The 15355-nt window shown below is 39.6% G+C and overlaps 2 protein-coding genes across 2 annotated transcripts in view; both read left to right on the top strand.

Annotated features, from left to right (window-relative positions):
- Nucleotides 1–6450: 6450 nt before the first annotated feature.
- LOC115621423 lies at nucleotides 6451–7453 on the top strand. Its single transcript, XM_030515075.1, has one exon. It carries the CDS (start codon nucleotides 6480–6482, stop codon nucleotides 7278–7280), a length of 801 nt encoding a protein of 266 aa, XP_030370935.1. The 5' UTR covers nucleotides 6451–6479; the 3' UTR covers nucleotides 7281–7453.
- A 2310-nt stretch (nucleotides 7454–9763) lies between these two features.
- Nucleotides 9764–15355, top strand: part of LOC115621978 (dynein beta chain, ciliary) — a 28955-nt gene continuing 23363 nt past the window's right edge. Inside the window, exons 1-12 of the mRNA XM_030515829.1 lie at nucleotides 9764–9901; nucleotides 9962–10060; nucleotides 11794–11967; nucleotides 12034–12293; nucleotides 12347–12686; nucleotides 12741–13006; nucleotides 13068–13635; nucleotides 13690–13802; nucleotides 13862–14153; nucleotides 14209–14362; nucleotides 14437–14894; nucleotides 14949–15324. Coding sequence (XP_030371689.1) covers nucleotides 9869–9901; nucleotides 9962–10060; nucleotides 11794–11967; nucleotides 12034–12293; nucleotides 12347–12686; nucleotides 12741–13006; nucleotides 13068–13635; nucleotides 13690–13802; nucleotides 13862–14153; nucleotides 14209–14362; nucleotides 14437–14894; nucleotides 14949–15324 — 3133 coding nt within the window. The 5' untranslated portion in view covers nucleotides 9764–9868. The remainder of the gene's footprint in view (nucleotides 9902–9961; nucleotides 10061–11793; nucleotides 11968–12033; nucleotides 12294–12346; nucleotides 12687–12740; nucleotides 13007–13067; nucleotides 13636–13689; nucleotides 13803–13861; nucleotides 14154–14208; nucleotides 14363–14436; nucleotides 14895–14948; nucleotides 15325–15355) is intronic.

Below are 15355 nucleotides of genomic sequence, written 5' to 3'. Positions count from 1 at the left end.
GAATTGTGAACAATTTTATTTAGCAATGCAGCAAAATGAAACTAAATTATATATTTACGTGCTTTGTTCTGCCTTCATTTTATTTGCATAAAATTCTGAAGTGCTTTCCGAAGATATTCAGCCGTCGGCAGTTTAGCATAAAATACCTAGAACACAAAATGTATGCAAAAGTTTTGTGAATAAAGAATGTTTGATGCCCTACCGAAGCACGGTCCGCGTTTCAAAAAACTGTTTAAAGTGCTGTTTAAAGAACGCAGATAATTAGAGCTTAAATTGTAGCATTTCATAAATATATTTATTTTGCGTTCTGCTTTCACTAAATCATAGAAGCAGAAACAGGTATTCACGATCCCATATGGATAAAAGTTATACCATCATCAGCATCGATTGTGATTACTTTGTCATATTTAATTTCCCCTTGGAAGCGGGGAATTAATTTCGGCGTAGAGCTTTAAAAAATCAAGAGGACCAAAACCTATTTTTTTAATGAGAACATCTAAAGTAAATTTTTATCTACATCTAAAATAATTAATAAAATAAGCCAAATTAAACAAATATTTGTATTTACAATATATGCACCCCAACTACTATTTTATTTCTAATGAAAAAATCAAGCGATGGTAAGAATAGTAATTGTATTTCAACATAAACAATGTATTTTAAGAGTTGCAAGATCTTTTTAACAACAAGAAAATAATATTCTCAAGTCTTCTCAAGACTAACGCACAAATGAATATCGAAACATAAAATCTCTTAATGAGGTAAGAAACTTAGTGCCGAAAGTAAGTCTGCAACTCACGAAAATTATTCATCTATTTTGATCATTATGCTTTGTAGACGTTATGAGTTACAGACGTTATGTACTTGTATGAAGAATGTTAGGAATTATATTTGTTGATGCACGATAATTCCAGAAATTATCTAGCGTACTCAGATGCATACATTCAAACCAAACTATCTACATAAATGAAGTTTTATAGAATGTTACAAATTACCAGTTGTGTTCTACTATTTCAAATTAGAATACTGGTATTATTCAAATGAGTCAGCTAATTAAACAAATGTACGTCAAATAGTGTCTAAGTACTGTGAATGTAAATACATATATGCGGATATGTATATAAGTATCTGGTGCTTAAAGTCATTCGCAGACCTAATTAATAAATCTATTGTTTATGATTGATTCTAGACCTATTATTTATATATGAAGGTGAAATCGTAGGCAAAGTTCACCAAGCCGAGAGAATGAGTTTCATTCAAATTCCGAGAAAACGAGGAAACAGATGGAGGAAACAAAGAAACGCCCACATTGGCTCAGGCAATAGAGGCTTCAGTTTTCCAGGAAAGCCACACAAACTAATGTATTGCATACAGGAATAGCAGAGGAATCACCACAAATTGCTTAAATAAGTGTTTGTCATGTTAATGAGTAGGTGGAGATTCTATTTTGATTACAAATAAATAAAAGTAATAACATTTTTGAATGCTTATGTGTGCCGTGTTTTATTCGGATTTTTCGATTATCTGTAATGAGCTTAGTTTTGTGGTGAACTTATCCAAGCACAAACATTTCCTTATTTTCGGTCTACTTTCGATTTTACAAAATAGACACATACAAAGGCATAAAATTACATTTTATGTCTTATTTCTTCGAATAAAAAAAAAACATGCTACTAATTTCTCATACTTGCTTATGTTTGATATGATGTCCAGATTTCTGCGTTCTACTTGTTGTTAGACACCGAATCTAAACTTCATAGGTCCAGCGGTAATCATTCTCACATTAAGTAAATCGATTTTCAAAAACCGTCATTCAAGCCGCAATATATCTCAAAACGGTCAGCCTATTTGAAAATTGTTTAAATAAGTGATTGACTGATTGACAATCTCGGCAATCTTGACAGCTTAAGCTGATATTGTTGACACCATATTTTCATACGAAAGTTATTTAACATATTTGCATTTGCTTTTGGGCAAATCCGCTTAACGTATACGTAATATTTTCCTGGTACCACCAATTAATACCAGTTTTTATATATTAACTTACCACAATTCGCACGCAGTATTTAAAGGGATATACAGCTGCTACCTTTCACTCTTATTCTTGTTACGTATGCATGCGTTTGCTGAGCAACAATTTGTCGTCAAATCGGTCTAAATTTGTATGTAATTTTAAACCGAAAAGCAATTAGCTTTTCCGCTTCTTTGTTTTGTATACCAAAGCGACAATTACTGTGCTATGGCTATTTTGTTACTAGAGAGCAACATTTAAATATTCAAAGAGGTTGCAGAACAAACTACAATATAAACACTCGCGCGCCAACTGCACAAATGTTCTCAAGCGAATGAGCTCGAGCGGACCGCAAAATTGGGAAATTCGTAAAACCGCAACACATGCGAATTGGCCCCAAGCTATGAATACGTTTTAATGTGTCCGAAATGGTCGCTTGTTAATTTTTTGTTGGCCTGTTTGCTTGTTTGTTTGCCGCTCTCAGGTGCGACGACGCGTCGCGTGGCTTGCCAACTTCAATTCCAAACTGACCGCAAAACATTTTCACTTTGGACTTTATGTCGAGACGTTCCCGACCACCACAACGTTGACTGCGACAGCGACGACGACGACGACGTTGACAGCAAAGGCGACGGCGATGGCGACGACGACTTTGACGCAAGCAGCTAAAATAATAACAATAAACACACAGCTCGTAAAAGTCCAAAAACGTGAATTCAAAGCGTCCAAGTCAATGCAAGTATTAGGTGTGAGGCACAAATATGTGCTCGAGTACTATACGAGTATGTATATCCTATCGATGTGTGTTCTAGCTCTCCTGTTACAGCAGCTATTGTTGCTATTATTACTATTGTTGCTGTTGTGCTAATTTGTGTTTGCGGCTTTTGAACAGCCACCCAGCCAGCTAGCCAGCCAGCTAGCCAGCGGGCCAGCCAGTCATGGGCAAATCCAACACAGAGCAACAGCAACAACGCACATTTGAATGCATGAAAAGGGCAAATGAATGCCGCTTTAGTTGCTTGTTGTTTTTGTTGTTGCTGCTACTGCGGCTGTCGGTCAGCACGAAAAATGAAGTTGACCTGCTTTTTTGCCGTCGCGCTTTAAGTCGGCTAACGCGTCCTAAACTGGGACACAACAAATTTACATAGGCGCAGGCAAGAAATTATGCATGGCACTGTTGATATTGAAATGCCGCCAAGTTGAACTCGACAATCCAACACCTGCCGCGGCCCTAGCCGCCACGCCTCCCATTTGCCCACCTGCTCAGAGTTTCACTTTCGTTGAAGTCACCCGCCATTAGCAAGCGATAAACACGTAAGGCAGGTAAGGCAGCATGTAAAAATAAAGAAGGCAGACTCTTGGGTTGATGGTCGGTCAAAGGCTAAAAAAAAAGAATATGGCCCAAGCAGCTCCAGCTGGAAAGGACAATAGCAGCAGAGCAGCAACAGCGCAGCGACGTCAGTATGCAAATGTTACCATTAAGACAACCTGCCACAGCATACCCGATTTGTATACCCTACCTATTTAGAAAATACATTCTGTTTAAGAAAAAGTCATGGGGGCCGCAAGCTATATGAATATTAATATTAAATGAATACGAATTGATTTTTTAAAGAAAAACTAAATATAACAAGAAAAATATTATAGTCACGCAAGCCTGAAAATGAAAAACCCTCGAACCCTAGCAATTCTGTTATTTGCGTTGTTATATAGATCCGCCCATATAACTCAAGTCAAAATAATAAAAACGTTTTTCAGCTAAGGGAATAGTGCTGTTTTTCAATTGTTTCCGTAATAGCTTTATATAGGTATAATAAATAAGAAACAAAGCAAAACTACAAAGGTACGTCTTCCTTATTATATTAATTGAAACGAAAGAATTTCCCAAATCACGAGATATGTCGAGATCAAATCCTGATCGGATTATCATTTGCACTTTAACTTAATGTACCTGATGCACCTCTTATTGCAGACATTTTTTGCAAAGGAGCTTATTTTCCATTTCAATATTGTATCTATGAAAATAGTTAGAGTTTTAAATAAGTAATACGGACCATGTAGAGAGTGCTATATAATCTTTAAGGTGCAAGTTTTCAGACTTCATTCGCTGCCACAGTCGACGCGAAGTAGCAGGAAGTCGTTACAGAGGGCGCACAGCAAAAAGAACCAACCATTAAGGCGGCAAAGAGCGAACCTTATGCAGTGCAGGTTTAGTGGGTCAAATGTTAGCGGTAACATAACATAACATACTTGAAAATATACGGCGAACTCGGAACTGTGCCACTAGTCAGGCGTATATAAAGTCCACACACAGCCCCCCCTGCAACTCCAACTATTCCAACACTCTGCTTACTTTGCTTTGACCACGAATAAATCAGTGAGCAACAAGAACTTGGCACAAATCCATTAACACTCACATTTTTTCATTGTTTGCCTTCGCTTGCTGTCGTTTAAGTAATTCGCATGCATAACACACATAACTGGGATCTATTTAGGTGCTCTTGGCCAACATGCAATGCACTCAACTCTTCTTTTGCAAACAAAATGTCATTTTAATAAATTCATTACTAAGGCACTTTATGGCCATGCCACACCCAAGTGCAACACTCACTCACTATGCATTGGTTTGCTTGCAATGTGGCATTACGTATACGCCCCGTACATTTATGAACAATCAACTTTATGGCCACACTGTCTGCGTCTTGTGTACACTTAACTCTGTTTTGGATTTGGAGAGTATGTGGAAATGTCTGCGCTATTTATTTTTATTGGCATTTGCGCTTGTCCTTAACATTTTCTAGATATTTTTAAATCGAAGTTATGGGACTGTTTAGTATGTTGTTTACCTCATCTCACTGGTGCTAAAAGGATTTATGTATCGGTGTGGACTTAAATGTGTTACTAGCTATTGAAAAACTTTGTAAAAGTCACAATGGAATCAACTCGGTGCAAAATTAGGGGTGTATTCTTTATAAATTGGCAATGTGTTAACTAAATAATAGTTTAATTATTATAGTGATACAATTATTAAGCTTTCTATGGATTATTTTTTATTTCAATTGCCTTAGAAAGAATATATATCGTTTGCAATCGATTTAATTAATGATTGCTGGCGTTAAACATTAAAAGGACATGTAGTTCTCAATGCTCTTAACTAACATATTGGAAACCGTCGGCGTGATAAGTAATATTCGTAAATAATGCCACCCATTACTACTACTTCTTTGTATACCGTGTTCTATGCAGACTCCCAAAAAACCAATGAAAAATTTAGTTTGGAAAAATAAAAAATAAGGATAACAGATATCGACGTATTTAGCTATTAAACTATTCTAGAATGTGTCTAGAAAAAAACTTGTTCCAAATTAGTTTAAATCAGCAGCCACTTGGGCTTTTTATTTGCGAGTCCGAACCGCATCTGATCTTGGAAGTTGCGGAATCAGTAACCATCTTATTCTGGCAGCGGGCTAAATGATATAGTGTGAATACATTTTCTAGAGTTTCTGAAACTAAAATATTTATCATCATGCCAGTATATTTCCTATCTTAGCACTGCAAATCTTCCGCTGCCATATTGTGTCAAGTTCATAGCAATCCGCACTAAGCTTTGGGCCACGCCTCCGCATAATGGCGCATTAAATTAAATTTATTTGAAAGCCACAACTATGTTGTAGCTCAATGTAATTGCCCATTTGGGTATCGACCACAAATATGCGACACGCACTTCGCTATCAACTTACATAATTTTTGGCAATCAGCGCTCAAGGTCAGCACCACAGCACCACCCCACACCACTCACTCACGCACGCATACAAAACAAATTTGTGGGACATTTAAAAATGTGTTAGCTGAACAAAACAAACGACACGACAAACTAAAATTTTGCGATTAAATCTTGAAGCGAAATAAATTATTGCGCACATCGGAACGGGCTGACCCAGATAAAAGCGAAATGGCAACGACGGCGGCGATGAACAATTGTCGAGTAGAGGACGAGGGACATCAGGCTACCATTGCCAGCTGATTATCGCTAATTGTGCCCAAGGAAATAGAAATTAAACGACCGGCCGCTGGTTGGTTGGTTGGGGCCAATGAAACATTTTGATGTGGTCCGAACGCCTGCTTTCAAATTAATTTAGGGTACGCTTTTTTGCTTTTGTAAATCTTTGTCAAGCTCATGCGCTGCAATTTCTTTCATCGATAATTGAGTGCGCCCCAGGGTCAAGTGATGAAGAGCGACAAGAAATAATGGATTCGGAAATATTGAGGTAGGCACCGACCTCTCGCCCAACTATACGTACAAACCCAGATTGGCATTCACTGGAATTGTGTCAACCTCAGGCTGGCTAACCAACAGGCCTTGAAAACGCACTCAATTTGGCATACCCAATACAAAAGTCAGTATACATATTTATTTCAGTACCAGTTGCTGCCTGAAAAGGTTAACAAAATTTTGGTTTAACGAAAAATGATCGGTTTGGATAAAAGGGTCGGAGCTAAACAATACGTAGTGCCCAATAACTCTGCTATGACTCTTCAGCAAAAGCCGGTTGGGATCGACTTCGTCGCCAATATGACCGAGAATAAGTGCGATGAGTCGAAGACCAACAGATGTAAGCACTGCGAGAACATGGCCAAGAACTTTCTATATTTAGAGAGTCTGATACGAAACAACTTGGACAAGAAACAGGAATGCACCTTATGCAACTCGTCGCTGAAATTTCTCCAGTACGTCAATCGCAACATCATGTCGGTCTTTGGAAACTTTGACACGATCGTGCAGGCAGCTAAAGCCTTTGCCACCCAAGCGCCCATCCTACCCAAGTACTCAGTCAGGCCGCCGCAGCCAAAGCCGACACCGACTCGTGCAAAAGGTGGTGCGACTAACTCTGAGCAAAAGGCGAAAAAATCTAACAAACCCAAGACTAATAAATCGAAAAAGTCTGTAAAGGCGTCAAAGTCCGGAAAGAGTCTACGCAAAAGCAAGTCCAAATCGGGCACCAAAAAACGAAGCTCTGGCGGCGGCATTACCCCCGGCAGCAAAATGATGCTGAAGAACAAGTACAGATCCAAGACGGCCCAATTGAGCAAGCAGCTGAGCAAGGTGGTGCGTAGCGCCAGTCAATATCAAAACTTGCGGGCAATGCGCTCCAAATTGGCCAACAAGGCTAAAAAGCAGAAGAAACAGGTAAATAAAACCAGTCCATCTATACCCTGGGGCTTGCTGAAGAAAAATATGCCAAAGCGCAAGACAACAGCCACTAACTAGTGACAATAACTGTTCACTGAGGAGTCTTGGCTAGCAGAGAAGTACCAAAAAACAGATGGGCGACAAATTCAAACACACATACAATATATATTTGTTAACTAAATTCTCAGTGATATGAAACATCAAAGAAAACAGATAATAAAAATAAAGACGTTCATTTAATTCAGAATCAATTGATTGAAACCCATTCCCTCATACTCCCCACTAAACACTAATTTCTTGAAAGGCATGACGACTCGTCGCCTGGATTTCTGAATATCTTTCATTCCCATCATCCACTTCACTATTAATTATACTACTAACAATTCAAATTCTTTAAGTACACCACCAAAAACCATTAAACTTTAACATGTGGACAGCTGTATTATCGATCCAGCCCCATCGCTTACCTTAATGGACGACAAATATATGAAACGGTAGAGCACGTTCGTCTAGTATTTTATAGTAATTTCGCACAACTTTCGCTATTAGTCGGAGGTATTGGAAGCATCTAAGAAGAATCTAAGAAACAGAAAAATAGGGACATGGAGCGAAAAGTTATTTTGTACCAAAACGAAACATCAAAACCCAACTTTTAGTATTAAGTATGTAAATAGCTCGAAAAAATAGATAAAGTATTTCAATACAAATAATTTTGACCTTAGGAGAATATTATGTTGAGAAACATTTAAAATGTTATACGATCAAGTGCCGCTTATACCTAGGATTTATTTATTTTTGTTTGTTTGTTTATTAATTCCTAGTACCTACTTAACCTACTACTTACCTACTACGAGTCGATCTAGCGCTGTCTGTCTGTCTGTCTGTCCGTCCGTATGATCACCTAGATCTCAGAGACTATAAGAGCTAGAGACACCAAATTTTACACAAAGATGCCTCCCCCACTTCCCCCCTATGGGGGTTTTCCCGATTTTCCATTCGTATAATCGCCTATATCTCGGAGACTATGAGACCTAGGAACACCAAATTTTAGTCCAAGATGCCTTGTGTAAATACGCAGAAAATGTATATTTTTGAATTTCCCTCCCTCCCCCTCTCCCCCGTAATTGCGATTTTCTCTAACTCCCGTAATTCTTGGAATTTCGAACTAAAATTTAGCAAATACCCCCAGTTAGTTGTTGTGTGTCCGTTTCGCTATGATAGACCGATTTAACAAGAATTTATATCCATAATAATATAATATATTTGCTGTTGCAGCGCTGCTCAAGCGCTGCCCGCGGCTTAGTGCACTATAAGTTCTTCCTACTGCATTATTAAAGTGATTATGCCAGGATAGAGTCTCATTGAGGGTTATCCCTAAATTGTTTGCCTTCTTTACGTAATCGATATGCTCATTGCTGAGTTTCAATTTATCTAGATTGAGTGGGTTAATTTTCTTTTTATATAATACCAAGCATTTATATTTTTTGCGGATTTAACTATAGACCATTCATTCTCGCCCATTCACTGATCTATAACAGATCGTCATTACAGACACTAACACATTCTTTTATTCTATTTAACGGACGACTAACATATAGCTGGACATCATCTGCGTACAAGTGAATCTCGCAATTTGTGGGACACCACGTTTTATTGACATAAAAGACGAAAAACTACACGAGGTGACAACTGCTTGATGGAGCTTATTGCGGAGTCAGAGAAGTTGAAGAGTCTTTTTAGTTTTGTGCAAAGTATGGTATGCTTTACCGTGTCAAAAGCTTTAGAATAGTCAAGAAGTGTAAGAAAAGTTACCATACTGTTGTCGACTTTTTTGCGAATGCCCTCTGTACATTTTAACAGTGATGTTATACAGCTTCCCGATTGTTTGTCAGTTAATAATGAGTTTCCTACCAAGAAGTTAGTAATGTGGTTGGCCATTAGCTGTTCAAATGCTTTCGACAGAAATGGTAGAATGGAAATTGGCCGAAAATCATTGTCTCCCTTATTTTATAGTACTAAACAGAAATCAAGTACGGATCTAATTCAATGAAAGCTGCGCAAACAACAGCAGCTATTCCAGTGCATTGCTTACCTCGAGATAAATTAAATCGTAAATGGTAATTTTAATTAATTAACAAGGTTATACCTTGACATTTAAAGTGCCATAATGCTTCGCGGATGATTTGGAAGTAACAGCATCCTGTTCAAGAATAGAATTTTCATTGATTTGGATAAAATAAGGTATGTTTAAGGTAGTTTTAAAATTCTGTAAAAAAGGTTGTTGGAAATAAACAAAAATATTGTTCGATTCCGTCTTTGCATATCCACGACAATTTAAATTTAGAACTTATATGATTTTCACATAGATGCCATTGTCAGAGCTGGACCAAATTGAAATAAAAAAGAATCATTAACATCGGTTCACCCAGTCTGATTTAGAAGCTCCTTCTTTTTGTGAAGTCGGTTAAACATCGAATGCTTTGTTTGCGTTGCTACTTTAAACAAACAATGCTTGGAGCAGAAGCTCAAGTTTATATTTTTTAAACAACTTTCAAATCAACCCAGAATTAGGTCGTGCAGTATTACTGCAGTCACCTAATCAATCCATCCATTAAGAAGACCACAGTAGCGCCAACTTTAACCGCCAGTCCAGTACTATACACAAAATGGCTGACGAGGGAGAAAAGAAAAAAGAAGTGGTAAGCTCTATTGTTATCAACAACAACAAATTGGCCGAAATTTAATTCGAATGCGTATAGGTCGACAATAGGCCGGAATTCTTTTGGAATTATATAAGCAAAACTATGCGTCTGAAACAGGAGAAATGGACCAAAATGATTACCACCAATGAGTTCAAGGTAAGTGCTCCACTTCTGGCATCATTGGACAACGGGAGGTGGCAGGCAGTGGGGTACGATTGCGACAATGTGTAGTCCGAGCGGCCTTGCCGTCCCTTTTTATTTAGTACCATGGGCCTGCGGCGCATTTCACGCCAACGCCCCCCATGTTTGCCATGGCCACATATTTTTTTACTCATCTTTCTTTTTTTTGTATTTTGGCGCGTCTTTAATTTGCATAATGTGTTGCACGACTACCCAAGGCAGGCGGCAATCTGCAGACGCGGTCGGCAGGCGTGCCCAGCAAATCTGCTAAACGTGTTGCCCTTTTAATTTGCGTGCCAACATTTTATAATATTTTCAAATTATGCGCCAAATTACCAGCGGCGCTTACCAGGCTGCGCCACCTTTATGTAGACCAGTCCTTTTTACTTTTCCATTTTCATTTGACATAAACCCCTGGAAAAAAAATATGACGAGGACAACAAAAGTAAGCAAAACAAAAATGTTTAGTTAGACCTTTTGTTATGTTGGTCAATGTGCGCGTGCTTTTAATTGTTTGCTGCTTTAATTGTTGCAAATATTATTTTTATTTCGAGTGTTGACAAGGACGCAATTAGCACTTGAATACTTTATGCGTTGTTCCCATTTCTTTTGCCTGGCATTGTTGTGTTGTTTGGCGTTACTCTGCATGTTGCTTTTGGCCTAATGCCTGAACGCTGATTTTTGTGTGCGACAAACTGTCAACGTCAATATACAGTTAACGACGAGCAACCAAATATTTTGACAATTTAAATGCGTGGAGATAGGCGTGCAGAATGCGATTGCGTCTACTCGTATTCTGGCCAAGTTTGCCAGGCGGCATTTTAACAATTTGTGTCCATACGCACTCATATATGGCGCTCATGCAGCTGAGACCCCCAATCGACAAGCCCCCCTAGTATGTATAGTCGAGTGTCGATGTGGATGTGGGTGTTCGCTTCGCCTGTGTGTATTTCTGGTTATTTTGCCTAAAACTTATTAGACACAAGTGTATCTAGCGCATATGTGCATCGTTCCATGGGCATGTGCCTGTAAATAACTGCGAGCGATGCGTTTTTGGGTTTTGCGTTTACGTGTTTCGGGTCAACTCCATCAGCCGCTAGGCATAGGCCACGGCCATCGCCATCGCCATTTCCGCCACCCATCCACCCAAACATGACTATCGCAACTCGGCTACATATATCAATGGGTAGCCCGCAGCAATTTTTTGGTTTGGTTCGGTTTGGTCTGGTTTTGTCGTTATTTTTGTTGCCTTTGCATTTGTAGGGAAATAATATTTTGTGTGGCCGGGTAGGCGCTGGGCAACACAATTCCTTTGTAATTAGATAACGCTACGAAACAGCAGCATAGCGACCGCAGCTCTTCCGGCTACCGGCTCACCAGCACACGCCAGACCCGGAAAGACTCGACTCGACTCGACCAGCCCAGATGCGATTGCAATGCAGGCAGAAATGGATAGGCGTTGCGCCTAGCTGGACATTTTACTTATATGCCGCCCTCTCATTGAGCATTGCATTTTGCTGTACATTGTCGCTTCACGCAACATGTTGAGAGCATTTTCTGATTATTTTGCAAAATCGAAACGATTACCGTTAATTAGCCCAAAATCCGCACCACTGCCTGCAGTTCATGTTGGCATTTAATCCTTCTGCTTTATGCAATTTGGTCAATTCACATACTGCACAATGAAATGGTTTTTATCTTTCGAACAGGACATTGTCATGGAATTCCTAAAGGACCCCGAAAAGCCACGCATTATTTTTACCATGAACACTGGCGGCCTGCTATATCCAATGTACAATTTTCCGGCCAAGCCTCGGGCCAAAGTAGTGTATTTTATACGCAACAAGACGCCGTCGGAGCTAACGGAGGAAAACATGATGAAAGTTAGTTGAAGATTTATGTTAAAGTCTGATCAGGGAATGAAAATTAATTGCATTTCTTCTCTTTAGTCCCTTATGTATGGCGATCTACTTCCTAATCCGCTGGCCAATCTCTCTGTACTTTGCGATGATGTTTTCTTTCCGCTGCTAAACAATGTAAAAAATCAAAAGGGCTGGACCTCGGTAATTGTAAATGATATGAAGACAGAATCACAGGAAATGCGAAATGGCATTGCTCAGATGAAGGGTCTGGTTATCAATCGAACAATATTTCCATTGCCAATTTGCATAGACGAAGTCATGGAGGCAGCTCCGCGCATTGCCGCCGGGTTCGTGAGTTTTTCGCAGCTTCCTTTTTTTTTACTAAAATATCTCTCTCCAGTGATCTTGTTGTAGTAACGCCGCTAATGAAACATTCACTTGAATTTATGGTCGTGAAATGGCTGGACTCAGTCGAAGATCTTGTAAATGTGAAGCCGGCCGAAAAAATCTACGCCAAGGAGCGATTCCCATTGCCCGAAGCAGTTTTCTCATTCTGGGAGTCACGCCTCGAAAATCTTGAAAACCTAGCCGACCAATTGGGTGACAAACGCATCAAGACGATTGGGTTCGTCCTAGAGAAAATTCACTCTGTTTTCGAGCACTCCTATCGCCGAATTGTGGAGTTGGTGCTGGAGGCCTTGGCTGAGGCACGAGACATAACGAAATGTCTGGCAGCGCTTGTAAGCGGGGTAGCAAATATTCTGTCAAAAATCTATTAAAGCAACATTCTGCAGAAAAAGAAAATTGATAAATTTGAAGCAAATGACATGGATGATAATTTACCGGAAATACGCCCTCTTATGCTAACATTGGGACTAGTCTGGGGTCATTCGCGCTATTTCCATACTCTCAGTAACATGTCCCTTTTTCTCAAACTCTTTCACAACTCAGTCATCGAATGCGTCATGAGGACCATAGAGCCAGACTCGATATTCCAAGGAGATATTGATGAGGCGCACAAGAAAATTGAGATGAATATACAACACTTAGAGCACTACAAGTAAGATGGAAATAAATTACGCATTTAATACTCAATGATGATGCAATTTTCTGTACTCTAGAAAAGTGTACACGGAATGCCGCAATTCGTTAAAGAAATTTAAAATAGGCACCACATTTAACTCACAAGACTGGACCTGGCATCCGGAAAAGATATTTCATCGTCTTGACGCATTTACGGAACGTCTCCATCAACTCAAGGAGCTGTTTAACACTGGACGTGACTTTATTAAGTTGGAGAAAATTATCATTGGAGGTCTAAAAGGACGGCAGATAACATCTGCCTTAGAGAAAATTCTGGAGGAATACAACAACAATTATCGCGAATGGACAAACATACAGTACAATCCGTTAGATCCTGATGCGGAGAACTCCAACTTTGAATCGGATCGCTTGAAGTTTCAAGCCAAAACGGACATATTGGAGCGTATGATTGCGTTTCAGTTTGAAAAGGCTTTGGAGGACTCACATGATTTGCTGCTGGGTGGCCAGTTGCTTATGCGACCCATCATCAAGGCACACATGGATCCCTTCATGCATATCATAGTCGATGATTTTGAAGAGGAGATCGCGGATGTAAAGGTGGACTTTAATGAATTCAAATCCATTTATGTAGAGAAAGGCATGGATGTAAGTCGCCAATACCTAAATGTATGTAGAAACTATACTTTTTAAAACCAACAGGAACTGCCCACGGATGATTGTTTTCCGAAAGTTTCGGGCGCCATTTCATTTCTGAAAAAATTGAGATATAGAATTTCATCTATGCATACGGACACAGAAATGTATGAGTATCCGTAAGTTTATCTCTTTCATTGAATCGCATGCAAATCATTAATATGATCTTCAATTTCAGACTTTTTGACAATGATCACGGGCATACTGTTTTAGAGAACTATCATCAGATGCTGCAAGAAATTGATGGCTTTACTACAGAGATTCTTGAAAAATGGACTGTTGAGTGCTTGGCTGGCATTCAAGAGAGCATGAACTTGACGTTGTTAGCAAAAGATGACAAGGGCGTGCTTTCGGTCAATTTTAGCGACACTCTTAAGGCGGCCCTGAAAGACATCAAGGTCATACGTCTATTGGGCTGTGAAATATCACCACAGCTGTTGGACTTCTTTAGCCTAGAGGAGAAACTTTGGGTAGGTCAACCGTAGAAACTGTCTGACATAATTAAATCCATATTCTATATTACAGCAAGCACGCATTAAGCTCATGCGCATTGCTGAGTGGTACAATGACATAAATACCCGAGCACATGCTACCGAAAAGGCACTGATTGCAGCTGAAATGACAATGATCGAGGAGCACATGGACCCAATTGTAAAACATATAACATGGAACCAATTCAGTAAGTTAATGATGCTCTGTTACATTTCTTAAGAGTATTACTCGTATACTTCTTATACATTCATACATATACAGGTCAGAAGTTCATTGTCATCATTTTTAAAATGATCAAGTATTTGCACGACCGCCTCGTGGCTGCTCAAGAGAATCTAGACGCCATCAGAGAAAGCATAAACTCTTGGGGCAAGGTTCCTCTGTTCCAGCGCAAAGACATGAATACCCAAGCGATGTTGCGCACAGAGCCACGACCTGTGATCTTGCAGGAACGCTCCGATCAGGCTGATATCACGCAACGTCTCATCGATCTGTTAATGTACATTAATCTGAAGCTGTTCTTCGACATACCCCGTCGTTACACCCTGCCACCGGGCGAAGCGGGTGAAGAAGAAGATCAAGGAGATGGCATTTGGCCACCAATTTTGAGTCTAACGACCATGACAACTGTGGAAAAAATTAAAAAGAAACGTCAGTCTGGTGGCGAAGATGAGGAATTTGCGGAAGACGAAGAAGAGCAGTCGGAAAGCGAAGAAGAAGTATTCTAGGAAAAGGAATTTTCTTCACGAGTACTAACTTTTCAAATATTTCAGACAATAACACCACTTCATCGCTACGAGGTACTCAAAGGCGTCTCTGATGAGGAGCGCGAATTGTTTCGCGAATACGAAAAGTATGTTGACACCATTATCGGTGCATGCTTGCTGGACGCTGTTATCACCAGCACCACATACTTACGCATGGAGGTCGATAACCGATATGAAAATAACTCACCTATCTTCCAAATACTAATGGAGCTACAGGAACCAAACGTAGTTTACTTTCTCGGCATAGATCCAACCGCCAAAACGGGCTTTGTTTTCTGGATAGAAGGTCTGATCGACAATATCAACGAAATGACGAGTCTTCTCTATCGCGTTGCTCAAGATCCTCCCGAAATAAATGAGGGTGAAATGGAAAGATTTACCGGTATTGTAGATTCATCAATAACATGTATAGA

This window comes from Scaptodrosophila lebanonensis, unplaced genomic scaffold (assembly GCF_003285725.1).
Source record: "Scaptodrosophila lebanonensis strain 11010-0011.00,11010-0021.00 unplaced genomic scaffold, SlebRS2 tig00000024-arrow-pilon, whole genome shotgun sequence".
NCBI lineage: Eukaryota > Metazoa > Arthropoda > Insecta > Diptera > Drosophilidae > Scaptodrosophila > Scaptodrosophila lebanonensis.
Note: the sequence above shows the minus strand (reverse complement) of the source record. Positions and strands in the feature narration are given on the sequence as shown.